General features: G+C 50.5%; 1 protein-coding gene across 1 annotated transcript in view; it reads right to left on the bottom strand.

Moving 5' to 3' along the window:
* The window catches only part of LOC139257839 (myosin-binding protein C, cardiac-type-like), a gene marked incomplete at both ends in the record, with an annotated part of 159,204 nt that extends 135,336 nt beyond the window's left edge, over positions 1 to 23,868 (bottom strand). Inside the window, 2 exons of the mRNA XM_070874642.1 lie at positions 20,351 to 20,456; positions 23,744 to 23,868. Of these exons, the coding sequence (XP_070730743.1) occupies positions 20,351 to 20,456; positions 23,744 to 23,868 (231 nt within the window). The remainder of the gene's footprint in view (positions 1 to 20,350; positions 20,457 to 23,743) is intronic.
* Between the last annotated feature and the right edge of the window lie 144 nt (positions 23,869 to 24,012).

Here is a 24,012-nt window from a genome sequence, read left to right as displayed (position 1 = left end):
TGTACTCGATTTCACACTCACAGCACCAGTACTCGATTTCACACTCACAGCACAAGTAGTCGATTTCACACTCACAGCACCAGCACTCGATTTCACATTCACAGTACCTGTACTCGATTTCACACTCACAGCACCAGTACTCGATTTCACACTCACAGCACAAGTAGTCGATTTCACACTCACAGCACCAGTACTTGATTTCACACTCACAGTACCAGTACTCGATTTCACACTCACAGCACCAGTACTCGATTTCACACTCACAGCACCAGTACTCGATTTAACACTCACAGTACCAGTACTCGATTTCACACTCACAGTACCAGTACTCGATTTAACACTCGCAGCACCAGTACTCGATCTCACACTCACAGCACCAGTACTCGATTTCACACTCAGAGTACTTGATTTCACACTCGCAATACCAGTACTCGATTTCACACTCACAGCACCAGTACACGATTTCACACTCACAGTACTCGATTTCACACTCACAGCACCAGCACTCGATTTCACACTCACAGTACCAGTACTCGATTTCACACTCACAGTTTCAGTGCTCGATTTCACACTCACAGTACCAGTACTCGATTTCACACTCACAGCACCAGTGCTTGATTTCACACTCACAGCACCAGTACTCGATTTCACACCCACAGTACCAGTACTCGATTTAACACTCACAGTACTCGATTTCACACACAGTACCAGTACTCGATTTCACTCTCACAGCACCAGTACTCGGTTTCACACTAACAGTACCAGTATTCGATTTCACACTCACAGTACCAGTACTCGATTTCACACTCACAGCACCAGTACTCGATTTCACACTCACAGCACCAGTACTCGATTTCACACTCACAGTACCAGTACTCGATTTCACACTCACAGCACAAGAAGTCGATTTCACACTCACAGCACCAGTACTCGATTTCACACTCACAGTACCAGTACTCGATTTCACACTCACAGTACCAGTACTAGATTTTACACTCACAGTACCAGTACTCGATTTCACTCTCACAGCACCAGTACTTGATTTCACACTCACAGTACTCGATTTCACACTCACAATTCCAGTACTCGATTTCACACTCACAGTACCAGGACTCGATTTCACACTCACAGTACCAGTACTCGATTTCACTCACAACACCAGGACTCGATTTCACACTCACAGTACCAGTACTCGATTTCACACTCACAGTACGAGTACTCGATTTCACACTCACAATTCCATTGCTCGATTTCACACTCACAGTACCAGTACTCGATTTCACACTCACAGTAATAGTACTCGATTTCACACTCACAGTAATAGTACTCGATTTCACACTCACAGCAACAGTACTCGATTTCACACTCACAGTACCAATACTCGATTCCACTCTCACAGTACCAGTACTCGGTTTCACACTAACAGTACCAGTATTCGATTTCACACTCACAGTACCAGTACTCGATTTCACACTCACAGCACCAGTACTCGATTTCACACTCACAGCACCAGTACTCGATTTCACACTCACAGTAGCAGTACTCGATTTCACAATCACAGCACCAGTACTCGATTTCACTCACAATACCAGGACTCGATTTCACACTCACAGTACCAGTACTCGATTTAACACTCACAGCACCAGTACTCGATCTCACACTCACAGCACCAGGACTCGATTTCACACTCACAGCACCAATACTCGATTTCACACTCACAGCACCAGTACTCGATTTCACACTCACAGCACCAGTACTCGATTTCACACTCACAGTACCAGTACTCGATTTCACACTCACAGTACTCGATTTCACACTCACAGTACCAGTACTCAATTTCACACACACAGTACCAGTACTCGATTTCACACTCACAGTACTCGTACTCGATTTCACACTCACAGCACCAATGCTCGATTTCACCCTCACAGTACTAGTACTCGATTTCACCCTCACTGCATCAGTACTCGATTTCACACTCTTAGCACCAGTACTCGATTTCACACTCACAGCACCAGTACTCGATTTCACACTCACAGTACCGGTACTCGATTTCACACTCACTGCACCAGTGCTCGATTTCACACTCACAGTACCAGCACTCGATTTCACACTCACAGTTCCATTACTCGATTTCACACTCACAGTACCAGTACTCGATTTCACACTCACAATTCCATTACTCGATTTCACACTCACAGTTTCAGTACTCGATTTCACACTCACAGTACCAGTACTCGATTTCACACTCACTGCACCAGTACTCGATTTCACACTCACAGTACCAGAATTCGATTTCACACACACAGTACCAGTACTCGATTTAACACTCACAGTACTCGATTTCACACTCACAGTACCAGTACTCGATTTCACACTCACAGTACCAGTACTTGATTTTACACTCACAATTCCATTACTCGATTTCACACTCACAGTACCAGTACTCGATTTCACACTCACAATTCCATTACTCGATTTCACACTCACAGCAACAGCACTCGATTTCACACTCACAGTAATAGTACTCGATTTCACACTCACAGTAATAGTACTTGATTTCACACTCACAGTAATAGTACTCGATTTCAAACTCAAAGTAATAGTACTCGATTTCACACTCACAGCAACAGTACTCGATTTCACACTCACAGTACCAATACTCGATTTCACTCTCACAGTACCAGTACTCGATTTCACACTCACAGTCCTAGTACTCGCTTGCACACTCACAATTCCATTACTCGATTCACTCTCACAGCACCAGAACTCGATTTCACACTCACAGCACCAGTACCCGACTTCACACTCACAGCACCAGTACTCGATTTCACACTCAAAGCACCAGTACTCGATTTCATTCTCACAATACTCGTACTCGATTTCACACTCACAGCACCATTACTCGATTTCACTCACATTACCAGGACTCGATTTCACACTCACAGTCCAGGACTCGATTTAACACTCACAGCACCAGTACTCGATCTCACCCTCACAGCACCAGTACTCGATTTCACACTCACAGCACCAGTACTCGATTTCACACTCACAGCACCAGTACTCGATTTCACACTCACAGCACCAGTACTCGATTTCACACTCACAGCACTCGATTTCACACTCACATCACCAGTACTCGATTTCACACTCACAGTACCAGTACTCGATTTCACACTCATAGTACCAGTACTCGATTTCACACTCACAGTACCAGTACTCGATTTCACACTCACAGCACCAGTACTCGATTTCACACTCACAGCACCAGGACTCGATTTCATACTCACAGCACCAGTAATCGATTTCACACTCACAGTACCAGTAGTCGATTTCACATTCACAGTACCTGTACTCGATTTCACACTCACAGCACCAGTACTCGATTTATCACTCACAGCACCAGTACTCGATTTCACACTCAGAGCACCAGTACTCGATTTCACACTCACAGCACCAGTACTCGATTTCACACTCACAGCACCAGTACTCGATTTCACACTCACAGCACCAGTACTCGATTTATCACTCACAGCACCAGTACTCGATTTCACACTCACAGCACCAGTACTCGATTTCACACTCACAGCACCAGTACTTGATTTCACACTCACAGCACCAGTACTCGATTTCACACCCACAGTACCAGCACTAGATTTAACACTCACAGTCCTCGATTTCACACACAGTACCAGTACTCGATTTCACTCTCACAGCACCAGTACTCGATTTCACACTAACAGTACCAGTACTCGATTTCACACTCATAGTACCAGTACTCGATTTCACACTCACAGTACCAGTACTCGATTTCACACTCACAGCACCAGTACTCGATTTCACACTCACAGCACCAGGACTCGATTTCATACTCACAGCACCAGTAATCGATTTCACACTCACAGCACCAGTACTCGATTTCACATTCACAGTACCTGTACTCGATTTCACACTCACAGCACCAGTACTCGATTTATCACTCACAGCACCAGTACTCGATTTCACACTCAGAGCACCAGTACTCGATTTCACACTCACAGCACCAGTACTCGATTTCACACTCACAGCACCAGTACTCGATTTCACACTCACAGCACCAGTACTCGATTTATCACTCACAGCACCAGTACTCGATTTCACACTCACAGCACCAGTACTCGATTTCACACTCACAGCACCAGTACTTGATTTCACACTCACAGCACCAGTACTCGATTTCACACCCACAGTACCAGCACTAGATTTAACACTCACAGTCCTCGATTTCACACACAGTACCAGTACTCGATTTCACTCTCACAGCACCAGTACTCGATTTCACACTAACAGTACCAGTATTCGATTTCACACTCACAGTACCAGTACTCGATTTCACACTCACAGCACTAGTACTCGATTTCACACTCACAGCACCAGTACTCGATTTCACACTCACCGTACCAGTACTCGATTTCACACTCACAGCACAAGTAGTCGATTTCACACTCACAGCACCAGTACTCGATTTCACACTCACAGTACCTGTACTCGATTTCACACTCACAGCACCAGTACTCGATTTCACACTCACAGCACAAGTAGTCGATTTCACACTCACAGCACCAGTACTCGATTTCACATTCACAGTACCTGTACTCGATTTCACACTCACAGCACCAGTACTCGATTTCACACTCACAGCACCAGTACTCGATTTCACACCCACAGTACCAGTACTCGATTTAACACTCACAGTACTCGATTTCACACACAGTACCAGTACTCGATTTCACTCTCACAGCACCAGTACTCGATTTCACACTAACAGTACGAGTATTCGATTTCACACTCACAGTACCAGTACTCGATTTCACACTCACAGCACCAGTACTCGATTTCACACTCACAGCACCAGTACTCGATTTCACACTCACAGCACCAGTACTCGATTTCACACTCACAGTACCAGTACTCGATTTCACATTCACAGTACCTGTACTCGATTTCACACTCACAGCACCAGTACTCGATTTCACACTCACAGCACCAGTACTCGATTTCACACTCACAGTACCAGTACTCGATTTCACACTCACAGTACCAGTACTCGATTTTACACTCACAGTTTCAGTATTCGATTTCACACTCACAGCACCAGTACTCGATTTCACACTCACAGTACTCGATTTCACACTCACAATTCCAGTACTCGATTTCACACTCACAGCACCAGTACTCGATTTCACACTCACAGTACTCGATTTCACACTCACAGTACCAGTACTCGATTTCACACTCACAGTACCAGTACTCGATTTCACACTCACAGTACTAGTACTCGATTTCACACTCACAGCACCAATACTCGATTTCACCCTCACAGTACTAGTACTCGATTTCACCCTCACTGCACCAGTACTCGATTTCACACTCTTAGCACCAGTACTCGATTTCACACTCACAGCACCAGCATTCGATTTCACACTCACAGCACCACTACTCGATTTCACACTCACAGTACCAGTACTCGATTTCACACTCACAGTACCAGTACTCGATTTCACACTCACAGTTTCAGTACTCGATTTCACACTCACAGCACCAGTACTCGATTTCACACTCACTGCACCAGTACTCGATTTCACACTCACAGTACCAGAACTCGATTTCACACTCACAGTACCAGTACTCGATTTCACACCCACAGTACCAGTACTCGATTTCACACCCACAGTACCAGTACTCGATTTCACACTCAGCACCAGTACTCGATTTCACACTCACTGCACAAGGACTCGATTTCACACTCACAGCACGAGTAGTCGATTTCACACTCACAATACTAGCACACGATTTCACTTTCACAGCACCAGTCCTCGATTTCACACTCACAGTACAAGTACTCGATTTCACACTCACAGTACAAGTACTCGATTTCACACCCACAGTACCAGTACTCGATTTAACACTCTCAGTACTCGATTTCACACACAGTACCAGTACTTGATTTCACTCTCACAGCACCAGTACTCGATTTCACACTCACAGTACCAGTACTCGATTTCACACTCACAGTACCAGTGCTCTATTTCACACTCACAGCACCAGTACTCGATTTTACACTCACAGCAACAGTACTCGATTTCACACTCACAGCACCAGTACTCGATTTCACAATCACAGTACTCGATTTCACACTCACAATACCACTACTCGATTTCACACTCACAGCACCAGTAAGCGATTTCACACTCACAGTACTCGATTTCACACTCACAGCACCAGCACTCGATTTCACACTCACAGCACCAGTACTCGATTTCACACTCACAGTACCAGTACTCGATTTCACACTCACACTTTCAGTACTCGATTTCACACTCACAGTACCAGTGCTCGATTTCACACTCACTGCACCAGTACTCGATTTCACACTCACAGTACCAGAACTCGATTTCACACACACAGTACCAGTACTCGATTTCACACTCACAGCACCAGTACTCGATTTCACACTCACAGCACCAGTGCTTGATTTCACACTCACAGCACCAGTACTCGATTTCACACCCACAGTACCAGTACTCGATTTAACACTCACAGTACTCGATTTCACACACAGTACCAGTACTCGATTTCACTCTCACAGCACCAGTACTCGGTTTCACACGAACAGTACCAGTATTCGATTTCACAATCACAGTACCAGTACTCGATTTCACACTCACAGCACCAGTACTCGATTTCACACTCACAGCACCAGTACTCGATTTCACACTCACAGCATAAGTAGTCGATTTCACACTCACAGCACCAGTACTCGATTTCACACTCACAGTACCAGTACTCGATTTCACACTCACAGTACCAGTACTCGATTTTACACTCACAGTACCAGTACTCGATTTCACACTCACAGCACCAGTACTCGATTTCACACTCACAGTACTCGATTTCACACTCACAATTCCAGTACTCGATTTCACACTCACAGTACCAGTACTCGATTTCACTCGCAATACCAGGAGTCGATTTCACACTCACAGTACCAGTACTCGATTTCACACTCACAGTACCAGTACTCAATTTCACACTCACAATTCCATTACTCGATTTCACACTCACAGCAACAGCACTCGATTTCACACTCACAGTAATAGTACTCGATTTCACACTCACATCAATAGTACTCGATTTCACACTCACAGTCCTAGTACTCGCTTGCACACTCACAATTTCATGACTCGATTTCACTCTCACAGCACCAGTACTCGATTTCACACTCACAGCACCAGTACTCGATTTCACACTCAAAGCACCAGTACTCGATTTCACACTCAAAGCACCAGTACTCGATTTCACTCACAATACCAGTACTCGATTTCACACTCACAGTACCAGTACTCGATTTAACACTCACAGCACCAGTACTCGATCTCACACTCACAGCACCAGTACTCGATTTCACACTCACAGTACTTGATTTCACACTCACAGCACCAGTACTCGATTTCACACTCACAGCACCAGTACGCGATTTCACACTCACAGTACTCGATTTCACACTCACAGCACCAGCACTCGATTTCACACTCACAGTACCAGTACTCGATTTCACACTCACAGTTTCAGTACTCGATTTCACACTCACAGTACCAGTACTCGATTTCACACTCACAGCACCAGTGCTTGATTTCACACTCACAGCACCAGTACTCGATTTCACACCCACAGTACCAGTACACGATTTAACACTCACAGTACTCGATTTCACACACAGTACCAGTACTCGATTTCACTCTCACAGCACCAGTACTCGGTTTCACACTAACAGTACCAGTATTCGATTTCACACTCACAGTACCAGTACTCGATTTCACACTCACAGCACCAGTACTCGATTTCACACTCACAGCACCAGTACTCGATTTCACACTCACAGTACCAGTACTCGATTTCACACTCACAGCACAAGCAGTCGATTTCACACTCACAGCACCAGTACTCGATTTCACACTCACAGTACCAGTACTAGATTTTACACTCACAGTACCAGTACTCGATTTCACTCTCACAGCACCAGTACTTGATTTCACACTCACAGTACTCGATTTCACACTCACAATTCCAGTACTCGATTTCACACTCACAGTACCAGGACTCGATTTCACACTCACAGTACCAGTACTCGATTTCACTCACAACACCAGGACTCGATTTCACACTCACAGTACCAGTACTCGATTTCACACTCACAGTACGAGTACTCGATTTCACACTCACAATTCCATTGCTCGATTTCACACTCACTGTACCAGTACTCGATTTCACACTCACAGTAATAGTACTCGATTTCACACTCACAGTAATAGTACTCGATTTCACACTCACAGCAACAGTACTCGATTTCACACTCACAGTACCAATACTCGATTCCACTCTCACAGTACCAGTACTCGATTTCACACTCACAGTCCTAGTACTCGCTTGCACACTCACAATTCCATTACTCGATTTCACTCTCACAGCACCAGTACTCGATTTCACACTCACAGCACCAGTACTCGATTTCACACTCAAAGCACCAGTACTCGATTTCACACTCAAAGCACCAGTACTCGATTTCACTCTCACAATAGTCGTACTCGATTTCACAATCACAGCACCAGTACTCGATTTCACTCACAATACCAGGACTCGATTTCACACTCACAGTACCAGTACTCGATTTAACACTCACAGCACCAGTACTCGATCTCACACTCACAGCACCAGGACTCGATTTCACACTCACAGCACCAATACTCGATTTCACACTCACAGCACCAGTACTCGATTTCACACTCACAGCACCAGTACTCGATTTCACACTCACAGTACCAGTACTCGATTTCACACTCACAGTACTCGATTTAACACTCACAGCACCAGTACTCGATTTCACACTCACAGTACCGGTACTCGATTTCACACTCACTGCACCAGTGCTCGATTTCACACTCACAGTACCAGCACTCGATTTCACACTCACAGTTCCATTACTCGATTTCACACTCACAGTACCAGTACTCGATTTCACACTCACAATTCCATTACTCGATTTCACACTCACAGTTTCAGTACTCGATTTCACACTCACAGTACCAGTACTCGATTTCACACTCACTGCACCAGTACTCGATTTCACACTCACAGTACTCGATTTCACACAAAGTACCAGTACTCGATTTCACACTCACAGTACCAGTACTCGATTTAACACTCACAGTACTCGATTTCACACAAAGTACCAGTACTCGATTTCACTCTCACAGCACCAGTACTCGATTTCACACTAACAGTACCAGTATTCGATTTCACACTCACAGTACCAGTACTCGATTTCACACTCACAGCACCAGTACTCGATTTCACACTCACAGCACCAGTACTCGATTTCACACTCACAGTACCAGTACTCGATTTCACATTCACAGTACCTGTACTCGATTTCACACTCACAGCACCAGTACTCGATTTCACACTCACAGCACAAGTCGTCGATTTCACACTCACAGCACCAGTACTCGATTTCACACTCACAGTACCAGTACTCGATTTCACACTCACAGTACCAGTACTCGATTTCACACTCACAGTACCAGTACTCGATTTCACACTCACAATTCCATTACTCGATTTCACACTCACAGTACCAGTACTCGATTTCACACTCACAATTCCATTACTCGATTTCACACTCACAGCAACAGCACTCGATTTCACACTCACAGTAATAGTACTCGATTTCACACTCACAGTAATAGTACTCGATTTCACACTCACAGTAATAGTACTCGATTTCAAACTCAAAGTAATAGTACTCGATTTCACACTCACAGCAACAGTACTCGATTTCACACTCACAGTACCAATACTCGATTTCACTCTCACAGTACCAGTACTCGATTTCACACTCACAGTCCTAGTACTCGCTTGCACACTCACAATTCCATTACTCGATTCACTCTCACAGCACCAGAACTCGATTTCACACTCACAGCACCAGTACCCGACTTCACACTCACAGCACCAGTACTCGATTTCACACTCAAAGCACCAGTACTCGATTTCACTCTCACAATACTCGTACTCGATTTCACACTCACAGCACCAGTACTCGATTTCACTCACATTACCAGGACTCGATTTCACACTCACAGTCCAGGACTCGATTTAACACTCACAGCACCAGTACTCGATCTCACCCTCACAGCACCAGTACTCGATTTCACACTCACAGCACCAGTACTCGATTTCACACTCACAGCACCAGTACTCGATTTCACACTCACAGCACCAGTACTCGATTTCACACTCACAGTACTCGATTTCACACTCACAGCACCAGTACTCGATTTCACACTCACAGTACCAGTACTCGATTTCACACTCATAGTACCAGTACTCGATTTCACACTCACATTACCAGTACTCGATTTCACACTCACAGCACCAGTACTCGATTTCACACTCACAGCACTTGGACTCGATTTCATACTCACAGCACCAGTAATCGATTTCACACTCACAGTACCAGTAGTCGATTTCACATTCACAGTACCTGTACTCGATTTCACACTCACAGCACCAGTAGTCGATTTCACATTCACAGTACCTGTACTCGATTTCACACTCACAGCACCAGTACTCGATTTATCACTCACAGCACCACTACTCGATTTCACACTCACAGCACCAGTACTCGATTTCACACTCACAGTACTCGATTTCACACTCACAATACCAGTACTCGATTTTACACTCACAGAACCAGTACTCGATTTCACACTCACAGTACCAGTACTCGATTTCACACTCACAGTACCAGTCCTCGATTTCACACTCACAGTTTCAGTACTCGATTTCACACACACAGTACCAGTGCTCGATTTCACACTCACAGCACCAGTACTCGATTTCACACTCACAGCACCAGTACTTGATTTCACACTCACAGCACCAGTACTCGATTTCACACCCACAGTACCAGCACTAGATTTAACACTCACAGTCCTCGATTTCACACACAGTACCAGTACTCGATTTCACTCTCACAGCACCAGTACTCGATTTCACACTCACAGCACTAGTACTCGATTTCACACTCACAGCACCAGTACTCGATTTCACACTCACAGTACCAGTACTCGATTTCACACTCACAGCACAAGTAGTCGATTTCACACTCACAGCACCAGTACTCGATTTCACACTCACAGTACCTGTACTCGATTTCACACTCACAGCACCAGTACTCGATTTCACACTCACAGCACAAGTAGTCGATTTCACACTCACAGCACCAGCACTCGATTTCACATTCACAGTACCTGTACTCGATTTCACACTCACAGCACCAGTACTCGATTTCACACTCACAGCACAAGTAGTCGATTTCACACTCACAGCACCAGTACTTGATTTCACACTCACAGTACCAGTACTCGATTTCACACTCACAGCACCAGTACTCGATTTCACACTCACAGCACCAGTACTCGATTTAACACTCACAGCACCAGTACTCGATTTCACACTCACAGCACCAGGACTCGATTTAACACTCACAGTACCAGTACTCGATTTCACACTCACAGTACCAGGACTCGATTTCACACTCACAGTACTAGCACTCGATTTCACTCACAATACCAGGACTCGATTTCACACTCACAGCACCAGTACTCGATTTCACACTCAAGGCACCAGTACTCGATTTCACACCCACAGTACCAGTACTCGATTTGACACTCACAGCACCAGTACTCGATTTCACACTCACAGTACCAGTACTCGATTTAACACTCACAGTACCAGTACTCGATTTCACACTCACAGTACCAGTACTTGATTTTACACTCACAGTACCAGTACTCGATTTCACACTCACAGTACCAGTACTCGATTTCACACTCACAGTACCAGTACTCAATTTCACACTCACAATTCCATTACTCGATTTCACACTCACAGTACCAGTACTCGATTTCACACTCACAATTCCATTACTCGATTTCACACTCACAGCAACAGCACTCGATTTCACACTCACAGTAATAGTACTCGATTTCACACTCACAGTAATAGTACTCAATTTCACACTCACAGTAATAGTACTCGATTTCAAACTCAAAGTAATAGTACTCGATTTCACACTCACAGCAACAGTACTCGATTTCACACTCACAGTACCAATACTCGATTTCACTCTCACAGTACCAGTACTCGATTTCACACTCACAGTCCTAGTACTCGCTTGCACACTCACAATTCCATTACTCGATTCACTCTCACAGCACCAGAACTCGATTTCACACTCACAGCACCAGTACCCGACTTCACACTCACAGCACCAGTACTCGATTTCACACTCAAAGCACCAGTACTCGATTTCACTCTCACAATACTCGTACTCGATTTCACACTCACAGCACCAGTACTCGATTTCACTCACATTACCAGGACTCGATTTCACACTCACAGTCCAGGACTCGATTTAAAACTCACAGCACCAGTACTCGATCTCACCCTCACAGCACCAGTACTCGATTTCACACTCACAGCACCAGTACTCGATTTCACACTCACAGCACCAGTACTCGATTTCACACTCACAGCACCAGTACTCGATTTCACACTCACAGTACCAGTACTCGATTTCACACTCACAGCACCAGTACTCGATTTCACACTCACAGTACCAGTCCTCGATTTCACACTCACAGTACCAGTCCTCGATTTCACACTCACAGCAGCAGTACTCGATTTCACACTCACAGTACCAGTACTCGATTTCACACTCACAGCACCAGTACTCGATTTCACACTCACAGTACCAGTACTCGATTTCACATTCACAGCACAATTACTCGATTTCACACTCACAGCTCGAGTACTCGATTTCACACTCACTGCACCAGTACTCGATTTCACACTCACAGCACCAGTACTCGATTTCACACTCTCAGCACCAGTACTCGATTTCACACTCACAGCACCAGTACTCGATTTCACACTCACAGTACCAGTCCTCGATTTCACACTCACAGCACCAGTACTCGATTTCTCACTCACAGCACCAGTACTCGATTTCACACTCACAGTACCAGTACTCGATTTCACACTCACAGTACCAGTCCTCGATTTCACACTCACAGCACCAGGACTCGATTTCACACTCACAGCACCAGAACTCGATTTCACACTCACAGCACCAATACTCGATTTCACACTCACAGTACCAGTACGCAATTTCACACTCACAGCACCAGGACTCGATTTCACACTCACAATTCCCAGACTCGTTTTCACACTCACAGCACCTGTGCTCAATTTCACACTCACAGTACCAGTACTAGATTTCACACTCACAGCACCTGTGCTCAATTTCACACTCACAGTACCAGTACTAGATTTCACACTCACAGCACCAGTACTCGATTTCACACTCACAGTACCTGTATTCGATTTTACACTCACAGTACCAATACTCGATTTCACACTCACAATTCCATTACTCGATTTCACACTCACAGTAACAGTACTCGATTTCACACTCACAGTACCAGTACTCGATTTCACACTCACAGTAATAGTACTCGATTCCACACTCACAGCACCAGTACTCGATTTCACACTCACAGCACCAGTACTCGATTTCACACTCACAGCACCAGTACTCGATTTCACACTCACAGCACCAGTACTCGATTTCACACTCACAGCACCAGTACTCGAGTTCACACTTACAGTACCAGTACTCGACCTCGCACTCACAGCACCACTACTCGATTTCACACTCACAGCACCAGTACCAGTACTCGACCTCGCACTCACAGCACCAGTACTCGATTTCACACTCACAGCACCGGTGCTCGATTTCACACTCACAGCACCAGTACTCGAGTTCACACTCACAGTACCAGTACTCGACCTCGCACTCACAGCACCAGTACTCGATTTCACACTCACAGCACCGGTGCTCGATTTCACACTCACAGTACCAGTACTCGATTTCACACTCACAGCACCAGTACTCGATTTCACACTCACAGCACCAGTACTCGAGTTCACACTCACAGTACCAGTACTCGACCTCGCACTCACAGTACCAGTACTCGATTTCACACTCGCAGCAGCAGTAATCGATTTCACACTCACAGTACCAGTACTCGATTTCACTCTCACAGCACCAGTACTCAATTTCACACTCACAGCACCAGTACTCGATTTCACACTCACAGCACCAGTACTTGATTTCACACTCACAGTACCAGTACTCGATTTCACACTCACAGCACCAGTAATCGATTTCACACTCACAGTATCAGTACTCAATTTCACACTCACAGCACCAGTACTCGATTTCACACTCACAGCACCAGTACTCGATTTCACACTCAAAGCACCAGTACTCGATTTCACACTCACAGCACCAGTACTCGATTTCACACTCACAGCACCAGTACTCGATTTCACACTCAAAGCACCAGTACTCGATTTCACACTCACAGCACCAGTACTCTTTTTCACACTCACAGTACCAGTACTCGATTTCACACTCACAGTACCAGTATTCGATTCCACACTCACAGCACCAGCACTCAATTTCACACTCACAGTACCAGTACTCAATTTCACACTCACAGTACCAGTACTCGATTTCACACTCTCAGTACCAGCACTCAATTTCACACTCACAGCACCAGTACTCAATTTCACACTCACAATTCCATTACTCGATTACACACTGACAGCACCACGACTCGATTTCACAGTCTCAGCACCAGTACTCGATTTCACACTCACAGTAACAGTTCTCGATTTCACACTTACAGCACCAGTACTCGATTTCACTCTCACAGCACCAGTACTCAATTTCACACTCACATTACCAGTACTCGATTTCACACTCACAGCACCAGTACTCGACTTCACACTCACAGCACCAGTACTCAATTTCACACTCACAGCACCAGTACTCGATTTCACACTCACAGCACCAGTACTCGATTTCACACTCACAGCACCAGTACTCTTTTTCACACTCACAGTACCAGTACTCGATTACACACTCACAGTACCAGTACTCGATTTCACACTCACAGTACCAGTATTCGATTCCACACTCACAGCACCAGCACTCAATTTCACACTCACAGTACCAGTACTCAATTTCACACTCACAGTACCAGTACTCGATTTCACACTCTCAGTACCAGCACTCAATTTCACACTCACAGCACCAGTACTCAATTTCACACTCACAATTCCATTACTCGATTACACACTGACAGCACCAGGACTCGATTTCACACTCTCAGCACCAGTACTCGATTTCACACTCACAGTACCAGTACTCGATTTCACACTCACAGCACCAGTACTCGATTTCACACTCACAATTCCAATACTCGATTTCACACTCACAGCACCAGGACTCGATTTCACACTCACAATTCCATTACTCGTTTTCACACTCACAGCACCTGTGCTCAATTTCACACTCACAGTACCAGTACTCGATTTCACACTCACAGCAGCAGTACTCGATTTCACACTCACAGTACCAGTATTCGATTTTACACTCACAGTACCAATATACGATTTCACACTCACAATTCCATTACTCGATTTCACACTCACAGTACCAGTACTCGATTTCACACTCACAGCACCAGTTCTCGATTTCACACTCACAGCACCAGTACTCGAATTCACACTCACAGTACCAGTACTCGATTTCATACACACAGCACCAGTACTCGATTTCACACTCACAACACCAGTACTCGATTTCACACTCACAGTACCAGTACTCGATTTCACACTCACAGCACCAGTACTCGATTTCACACTCACAGCACCAGTACTCAATTTCACACTCACAGTACCAGTACTCGATTTCACACTCACAGTACCAGTACTCGATTTCACACTCACAGCACCAGTACTCAATTTCACACTCACAATTCCATTACTCGATTTCACACTCACAGTCCCAGTACTCGATTTCACACTCACAGTACCAGTACTCGATTTCACACTCACAGTAACAGTTTTCGATTTCACTCTCACAGCACCAGTACTCGATTTCACACTCACAGCACCAGTACTCGATTTCACACTCACAGCACCAGTAGTCGATTTCACACTCACAGTACCAGTACTCAATTTCACACTCACAATACCAGTACTCGATTTCACACTCACAGTACCAGTCCTCGATTTCACACTGACAGTACCAGTACTCGATTTCACACTCTCAGTACTCGATTTCACACTCACAGTACCAGTACTCGATTTCACACTCACAGCACCAGACCTCGATTTCACACTCACAGTACCAGTACTCGATTTCACACTCACAGTACCAGTACTCGATTTCACACTCACAGTACCAGTCCTCGATTTCACACTCACAGCACCAGTACTCGATTTCACACTCACAGTAAAAGTACTCGATTTCACACTCACAGCACCAGAACTCGATTTCACACTCACATTACCAGTACTCGATTTCACAGTCACAGTACCAGTACTCGATTTAACACTCACAGTACCAGTACTCGATTTCACATTCACAGTACCAGTACTCGATTTCACACTCACAGCACCAGTACTCGATTTCACACTCACAGTACCAGTACTCGATTTCACACTCACAGTACCAGTCCTCGATTTCACACTCACAGTACCAGTACTCGATTTCACACTCACAGCACCAGTTCTCGATTTCACACTCACAGTACCTGTACTCGATTTCACACTCATAGTACCAGTACTCGATTTCACATTCACAGTACCAGTACTCGATTTCACACTCACAGCACCAGTACTCGATTTCACACTCACAGTACCAGAACTCGATTTCACACTCACAGCACCAGTACTCGATTTCACACTCACAGCACCAGTACTCGATTTCACACACACTGCACCAGTACTCGATTTCACACTCACTGCACAAGGACTCGATTTCACACTCACAGCACGAGTAGTCGATTTCACGCTCACAATACTAGTACTCGATTTCACACTCACAGCACCAGTCCTCGATTTCACACACAAAGCACAAGGACTCGATTTCACACTCACAGTACCAGTACTCAATTTCACACTCACAGCACCAGTACTCGATTTCACACTCACCGTACTCGATTTCACACTCACAGCACCAGTAGTCGATTTCACACTCACAGTACCAGGACTCGATTTCACACTCACAGCACCAGTACTCGATTTCACACTCACAGTACCAGTACTCGATTTCACACTCACAGTACCAGTACTCGATTTCACACTCACAGCACCAGTACTCGATTTCACACACACTGCACCAGTACTCGATTTCACACTCACTGCACAAGGACTCGATTTCACACTCACAGCACGAGTAGTCGATTTCACGCTAACAATACTAGTACTCGATTTCACACTCACAGCACCAGTCCTCGATTTCACACACAAAGCACAAGGACTCGATTTCACACTCACAGTACCAGTACTCGATTTCACACTCACAGCACCAGTACTCGATTTCACACTCACCGTACTCGATTTCACACTCACAGCACCAGCACTCGATTTCACACTCACAGCACCAGTACTCGATTTCACACTCACAGTACCAGTACTCGATTTCACACTCAGTACCAGTACTCGATTTCACACTCACAGCACCAGTGCTCAATTTCACACTCACAATTCCATTGCTCGATTACACACTCACAGCACCAGTACTCAATTTCACACTCACAGTTCCAGTACTCGACTTCACACTCACAGTACCAGGACTCGATTTCACACTCACAATTCCATTACTCGATTTCGCACTCACAGCACCAGTACTCGATTTAACACTCACAGCACCAGTACTCGATTTCACACTCACAGCACCAGTACTCGATTTCACACTCACAGCACCAGTACTCGATTTCACACTCACCGTACTCGATTTCACACTCACAGCACCAGTACTTGATTTAACAATCACAGCACCAGTACTCGATTTCACACTCACAGCACCAGTACTCGATTTCACACTCACAGCACCAGTACTCGATTTCACACTCACAGCACCAGTACTCGATTTCACACTCACCGTACTCGATTTCACACTCACAGCACCAGTACTCGATTTAACACTCACAGCACCAGTACTCGATTTCACACTCACAGCACCAGTACTCGATTTCACACTCACAGCACCAGTACTCGATTTCACACTCACAGCACCAGTACTCGATTTCACACTCACAGCACCAGTACTCGATTTCACAGTCACAGCACCAGTACTCGATTTCACACTCACAGTACCAGGCCCCAGACCGACTGCCCCCAGACAGACTCACCGGCCCCAGTAAGGCTCACTGGCCCCAGACAGGCTCACTGGCCCCAGACAGGCTCACTCGCCCCAGACAGGCTCACTCGCCCCAGACAGACTCACTGCCCCCAGACAGACTCACTGGCCCCAGACAGACTCACTGGCCCCAGACAGACTCACTGGCCCCAGACAGACTCACTGGCCCCAGACAGACTCACTGGCCCCAGATAGACTCACTGCCCCCAGACAGACTCACTGGCCCCAGACAGACTCACTGGCCCCAGACCCTGGCCCCAGACAGGCTCAGTGGCCCCAGACAGGCTCACTGGCCCCAGACAGGCTCACTGGCCCCAGACAGGCTCACTTGCCCCAGACAGGCTCACTTGCCCCAGACAGGCTCACTTGCCCCAGACAGGCTCACTGCCCCAGACAGGCTCACTGGCCCCAGACCCTGGCCCCAGACAGGCTCACTGGCCCCAGACAGGCTCACTGGCCCCAGACAGACTCACTGGCCCCAGACAGGCTCACTGCCCCTAGACAGGCTCACTGCCCCTAGACAGGCTCACTGCCCCCAGACAGGCTCACTGGCCCCAGACAGGCTCACTGGCCCCAGACAGGCTCACTGGCCCCAGACAGACTCACTGGCCCCAGACAGACTGCTCCCGTACAAAGTTGGACTACTGCCACTGTTTACCAGTGTGGAACGGGGCTTGTAGGGTGTCCCAGCAGATTCCTGGGGTTGCTGAAGCTCTGTCCATGGGGTGGCAATGGCTCCGTTTAGCTTGTAAATACTCTCCTCTCTCAGGACGACAGCTTTAATCCTCCCTTCCCGCCAACTCAGACTGCTGCCCCCCAGGCCGAGGTGGTGCAGTCTGCGACGGGCCTTCTAGGCCCAGAGCTGCTCGAGATCATCCTGCAGGGCCATCTGCAGCTTTCCTCCATCCGCGGGGTAGCACAGCATAGGGGCACTTGGACAGGCAAAGGCACACGGGGGAGACAAGGAATGCATAGGGTAATTCATTGATTTGTTGTGTAATTTTGGATGGATTGATGTATAAAGTTGGATTGGAATATTTACTTGGTGCTGGGTTGTATTTAGACACTGTGTCCAAGAGGACGTTGTGATGGTCAGTAACAGGGGGAAGGTAATGTGGGGAATATTGTTGAATGGGGAATTGGGGCTGCGTTCACTGGTCCCACAGTCGGATGGGTGGATCATGGACAGCCCGGCAGAAAGGGACTGTCTGGGTTCCCTCTGCCCTGCCTCCTTGTCCGCTTTCTCCAGCTCAGCTGCTCGCGGTGACAAGGAGAGCAGTCTGAGCTTCCTCTGCAGCACTCCCACCTTGGGTGGCTGCTGCTTGTGCTGCACTGGAAGCTGGGACATCGGCCGTCAGACGCTGTGGCATAATGGGTGGGTCTACAAGTGTGCTAATGGATCTGCCCACCCCTCCCACGCTGGAAAGGTCGGGCTCCAAGCTCCTGCCCAAAGCCCTGTGCAAGGCTGGAGCCGGACTCCTCCATGCTCCTTCACATTGCACTCGGACTATCTGACACGCCTGCCACTGATCAAGCATTTCGTTGTGCAAACCCATCAGCGATATTCTGTAGACCGCCCCATCGAAGTCCTCACCTGAGTCCTCTGCAGCAGAGTATGTGAGCGACCTCACCATCCGGTGAGTTGGAACCTGCCCTACACTTTCCCCCTGCCCTGGCTGTAGCCCACTCATACCCGGTGACACACCACGTGCTGATCCCACATCTAACCTCTCCTGCAAACTCCGCCTGTACCGCTCGCGCTCAGTGTGACGGGGTGTAATGTCCGCCTGTACCGCTCGCGCTCAGTGTGACGGGGTGTAATGTCCGCCTGTGCCGCTCGCGCTCAGTGAGACGGGTGTAGTGTCCGCCTGTACCGCTCTTGCTCAGTGTGACGGGGTGTAGTGTCCGCCTGTACCGCACGCGCTCAGTGTGATGGGGTGTAGTGTCCGCCTGAACCGTGCCTCCTACCATTTGACCAGGGCTCCTTCCTCAGACACCTCCAGCTCAAACTCCACTCGCTCGCCCACCATCACTGCCTGATCCTCCAGGGGCTTCATTATCAACACCGGGGGCTCTGTCAGGAGAAAGGGCAAGGGGTCAGCATGGACACAGAGAGCCCACCCCCACCCTGCCTGGATACACTGCACCCACCCCCCCACACACACTGCCCCCCACCCCACACACACAGTCCCCCCACCCCGAACACACACACTCCCCAACACACACACTCCCCCCACCATACACTCCCCCCACCCCACACACTCCCCACCCCACACAGACAGCCCCAGCTCCACAGACACTGCAACACCCCCCTCACCTCCCACAGACTGATTGTCGTCAGACCTCGGTCGGAGTCAGGTAAAAGTCGGGGCAGCTCGGATCAGGGGATCGGTCGGGTGGTGTGGTGGATGGGTTGGGTTCGGGCTCACGGGGGCTCAGTGTGGGGTCAGGGGTGTGGAAATCGGGGAGTATGGGGGTCGGGGGGTGTGAGGGTTGGGGGGTTTGGGGCCGGGGGGTGTGGGGGTAACGTGGTGTGAGTGGTGTGGGGGGGCTGTGGGAGTGTGGGGCTCGGGGGGTGTGGGGCTCGGAGGGTGTGGGGGTCGGGGGTGTGGGGGTCGGGGGGTGTGGGGGTCGGGGGTGTGGGGGTCGGGGGGTGTGAGGATCGGGGGTGTGGGGGTCGGGGGGTGTGGGGGTCGGGGGGGTGTGGGGGTCGGGGGGGTGTGGGGTCGGAGGGTGTGGGGGCCGGGGGGTGTGGGGGTCGGGGGTGTGGGGGTCGGGGGGTGTGAGGATCGGGGGTGTGGGGGTCGGGGGGTGTGGGGGTCGGGGGGGTGTGGGGGTCGGGGGGGTGTGGGGTCGGAGGGTGTGGGGGCCGGGGGGTGTGGGGGTCGGGGGAGTGTGAGGGTCGGCGGGTGTGCGGGGATCGGGGGTCGAGGGGGGGTCGGGGGTGTGGGGGTCACGGGGTGTGGGGGTCGGGGGTGTGTGGGGGTCGGGGGGTGTGGGGGTCGGGGGTGTGGGGGTCGGGGGTGTGTGGGGGTCGGGGGGGTGTGGGGTCGGAGGGTGTGGGGGCCGGGGGGTGTGGGGGTCGGGGGGGTGTGGGGGTCGGGGGAGTGTGAGGGTCGGCGGGTGTGCGGGGATCGGGGGTCGAGGGGGGGTCAGGGGTGTGGGGGTCACGGGGTGTGGGGGTTGGGGGTGTGTGGGGGTTGGGGGGTGTGGGGGTCGGGGGTGTGGGGGTCTGGGGTGTGGGGGTCAGGGGTGTGGGGGTCGGGGAGTGTGGGGGATGGGGGGTGTGGAGTGTGGGGTGTGGAGTGTGGGGGTCAGGGGTGTGGGGGTCGGGGAGTGTGTGGGATGGGGGTGTGGAGTGTGGGGGTGTGGAGTGTGGGGGTCGGGGGGGTGGGGGTCGGGAAGTGTGTGGGGATGGGGGTGTGGAGTGTGAGGGGGTGGGGGTGTGGAGTGTGAGGGGGTGGGGGTGGGGAGTGTGAGGGGGTGGGGGTGGGGAGCGTGAGGGGGTGGGGGTGGGGAGTGTGGGGGTCGGGGGTGGGTGTCGGGGGGTGGGGGTCGGGGGGTGTGGGGGTCGGGGGGGGTGGGGGTCGGGGAGTGTGTGGGGATGGGAGTGGGGAGTGTGAGGGGGTGGGGGTGTGGAGGGGGTGGGGGGTGGGGAGTGTGGAGGGGGTGGTGGTGTGGAGTGTGAGGGGGTGGGGGTGGGGAGTGTGAGGGGGTGGGGTGGGGAGTGTGAGGGGGTGGGGGTGTGGAGTGTGGGGGTCGGGGGGGTGGGGGTCGGGGAGTGTGTGGGGATAGGGGTGGGGAGTGTGAGGGGGTGGGGGTGTGGAGTGTGAGGGGGTGGGGGTGGGGGTGGGGAGTGTGGGGGTCGGGGGGTTGGGGTCGGGGGGGTGTGGGGGTCGGGGGGTGTGGGGGTCGGGGAGTGTGTGGGGATGGGGGTGGGGAGTGTGAGGGGGTGGGGAGGGGAGTGTGAGGGGGTGGGGGTGGGGAGTGTGGGGGTTGGGGGTCGGGGGTGTGGGGGTCGGGGGGTGTGGGTGTGGGGAGTGTGAGGGGGTGGGGGTGGGGAGTGTGGGGGTCGGGGTGGTGGGGGTCGGGGGGTGTGGGTGTGGAGAGTGTGAGGGGGTGGGGGTGGGGAGTGTGGGGGTCGGGGGGGTGGGGACGGGGGGTGTGGGGGTCGGGGGGTGTGGGTGTCGGGGAGTGTGTGGGGATGGGGGTGGGGAGTGTGAGGGGGTGGGGGGGTGGAGTGTGAGGGGGTGGGGAGTGTGGGGGTTGGGGGTCGGGGGTGTGGGGGTCGGGGGGTGTGGGTGTGGGGAGTGTGAGGGGGTGGGGGTGGGGAGTGTGGGGGTCGGGGGGGTGGGGGTCGGGGGGTGTGGGTGTGGAGAGTGTGAGGGGGTGGGGGTGGGGAGTGTGGGGGTCAGGGGGGTGGGGGTCGGGGGGTGTGGGTATGGGGAGTGTGAGGGTGTGGGGGTCGGGGGGTGTGGGGGTCAGGGGGTGTGGGGGTCGGGGGGTGTTGGGGTCAGGGGCTGTGGGGATCGGGGGGTGTGGGTATGGGGAGTGTGAGGGTGTGGGGGTGGGGAGTGTGGGGGTCGGGGGGTTGGGGGTCGGGGGGTGTGGGTGTGGTGAGTGTGAGGGGGTGGGGGTGGGGAGTGTGGGGGTCGGGGTTGTGGGTGTGGGGAGTGTGAGAGTGTGGGGGTGGGGAGTGTGGGGGGTCGGGGGTGTGGTGGTCGGGGGGTGTGTGGGGGTCGCGGCGTGTGGGGGTCGCCGGGTGTGGGGGTCGGGGGTGTGTGGGGATTGGGCGGTGTGGGGGTCGCGGGTGTGTGGGGGTCAGGGGGTGTGGGGGTCGGGGGGTGTGGGGGTCGGGGGGTGTGTGGGGGTCGGGGGTGTGGGGGTCGGGGGGTGTGGGGGTCAGGGGGTGTGGGGGTCGGGGGGTGTGGGGGTCGGGGGGTGTTGGGGTCAGGGGCTGTGGGGATCGGGGGTGTGGGGGTCACGGGTTGTGGGGGTCGGGGGTGTGTGGGGGTCAGGGGATGTGGGGGTCGGGGGGTGTGGAGGTCGGGGGGTGTGGGGGTCGGGGGGTGTGTGGGGATGGGGGTGGGGAGTGTGAGGGGGTGGGGGGGTGGAGTGTGAGGGGGTGGGGGGTGGAGTGTGAGGGGGTGGGGGTGGGGAGTGTGGGGGTCGGGGGGGTGGGGGTCGGGGAGTGTGTGGGGAGTGTGAGGGGGTGGGGAGTGTGAGGGGTTGGGGGTGTGGAGTGTGGGGGTCGGGGGGGGTGGGGGTCGGGGGGTGTGGGGGTGGGGAGTGTGGGGGGTCGGGGGTGTGTGAGGGTTGGGGGGTGTGTGGGGTCGGAGGATGGGTGACGTTCCTCAATACCTCGTACGAAGAGCTCGGTGAAGGTTTTCTCGTCCCCGACCACACACTGGTAGGCCGCATCGTCCGCCAGGGAGCAGTGGTTGATGGTGAGCACTCGCTTGTTCCCGATATTCTCAAAGATGAACCTGGCAGAAAGAAACAAGATTGGTCCGTGCAACTACTGACCCCACCCCCACACACTGACCCCACCCCCACACACTCACTGACCCCTCCCCCACACACTGACACCTCCCTCCCACACACTGACCCCACCCCCACACACTGACCCC

This window comes from Pristiophorus japonicus, unplaced genomic scaffold (genome assembly GCF_044704955.1).
Source record: "Pristiophorus japonicus isolate sPriJap1 unplaced genomic scaffold, sPriJap1.hap1 HAP1_SCAFFOLD_914, whole genome shotgun sequence".
NCBI classification, from domain to species: Eukaryota; Metazoa; Chordata; class Chondrichthyes; family Pristiophoridae; genus Pristiophorus; species Pristiophorus japonicus.
Note: the sequence above shows the minus strand (reverse complement) of the source record. Positions and strands in the feature narration are given on the sequence as shown.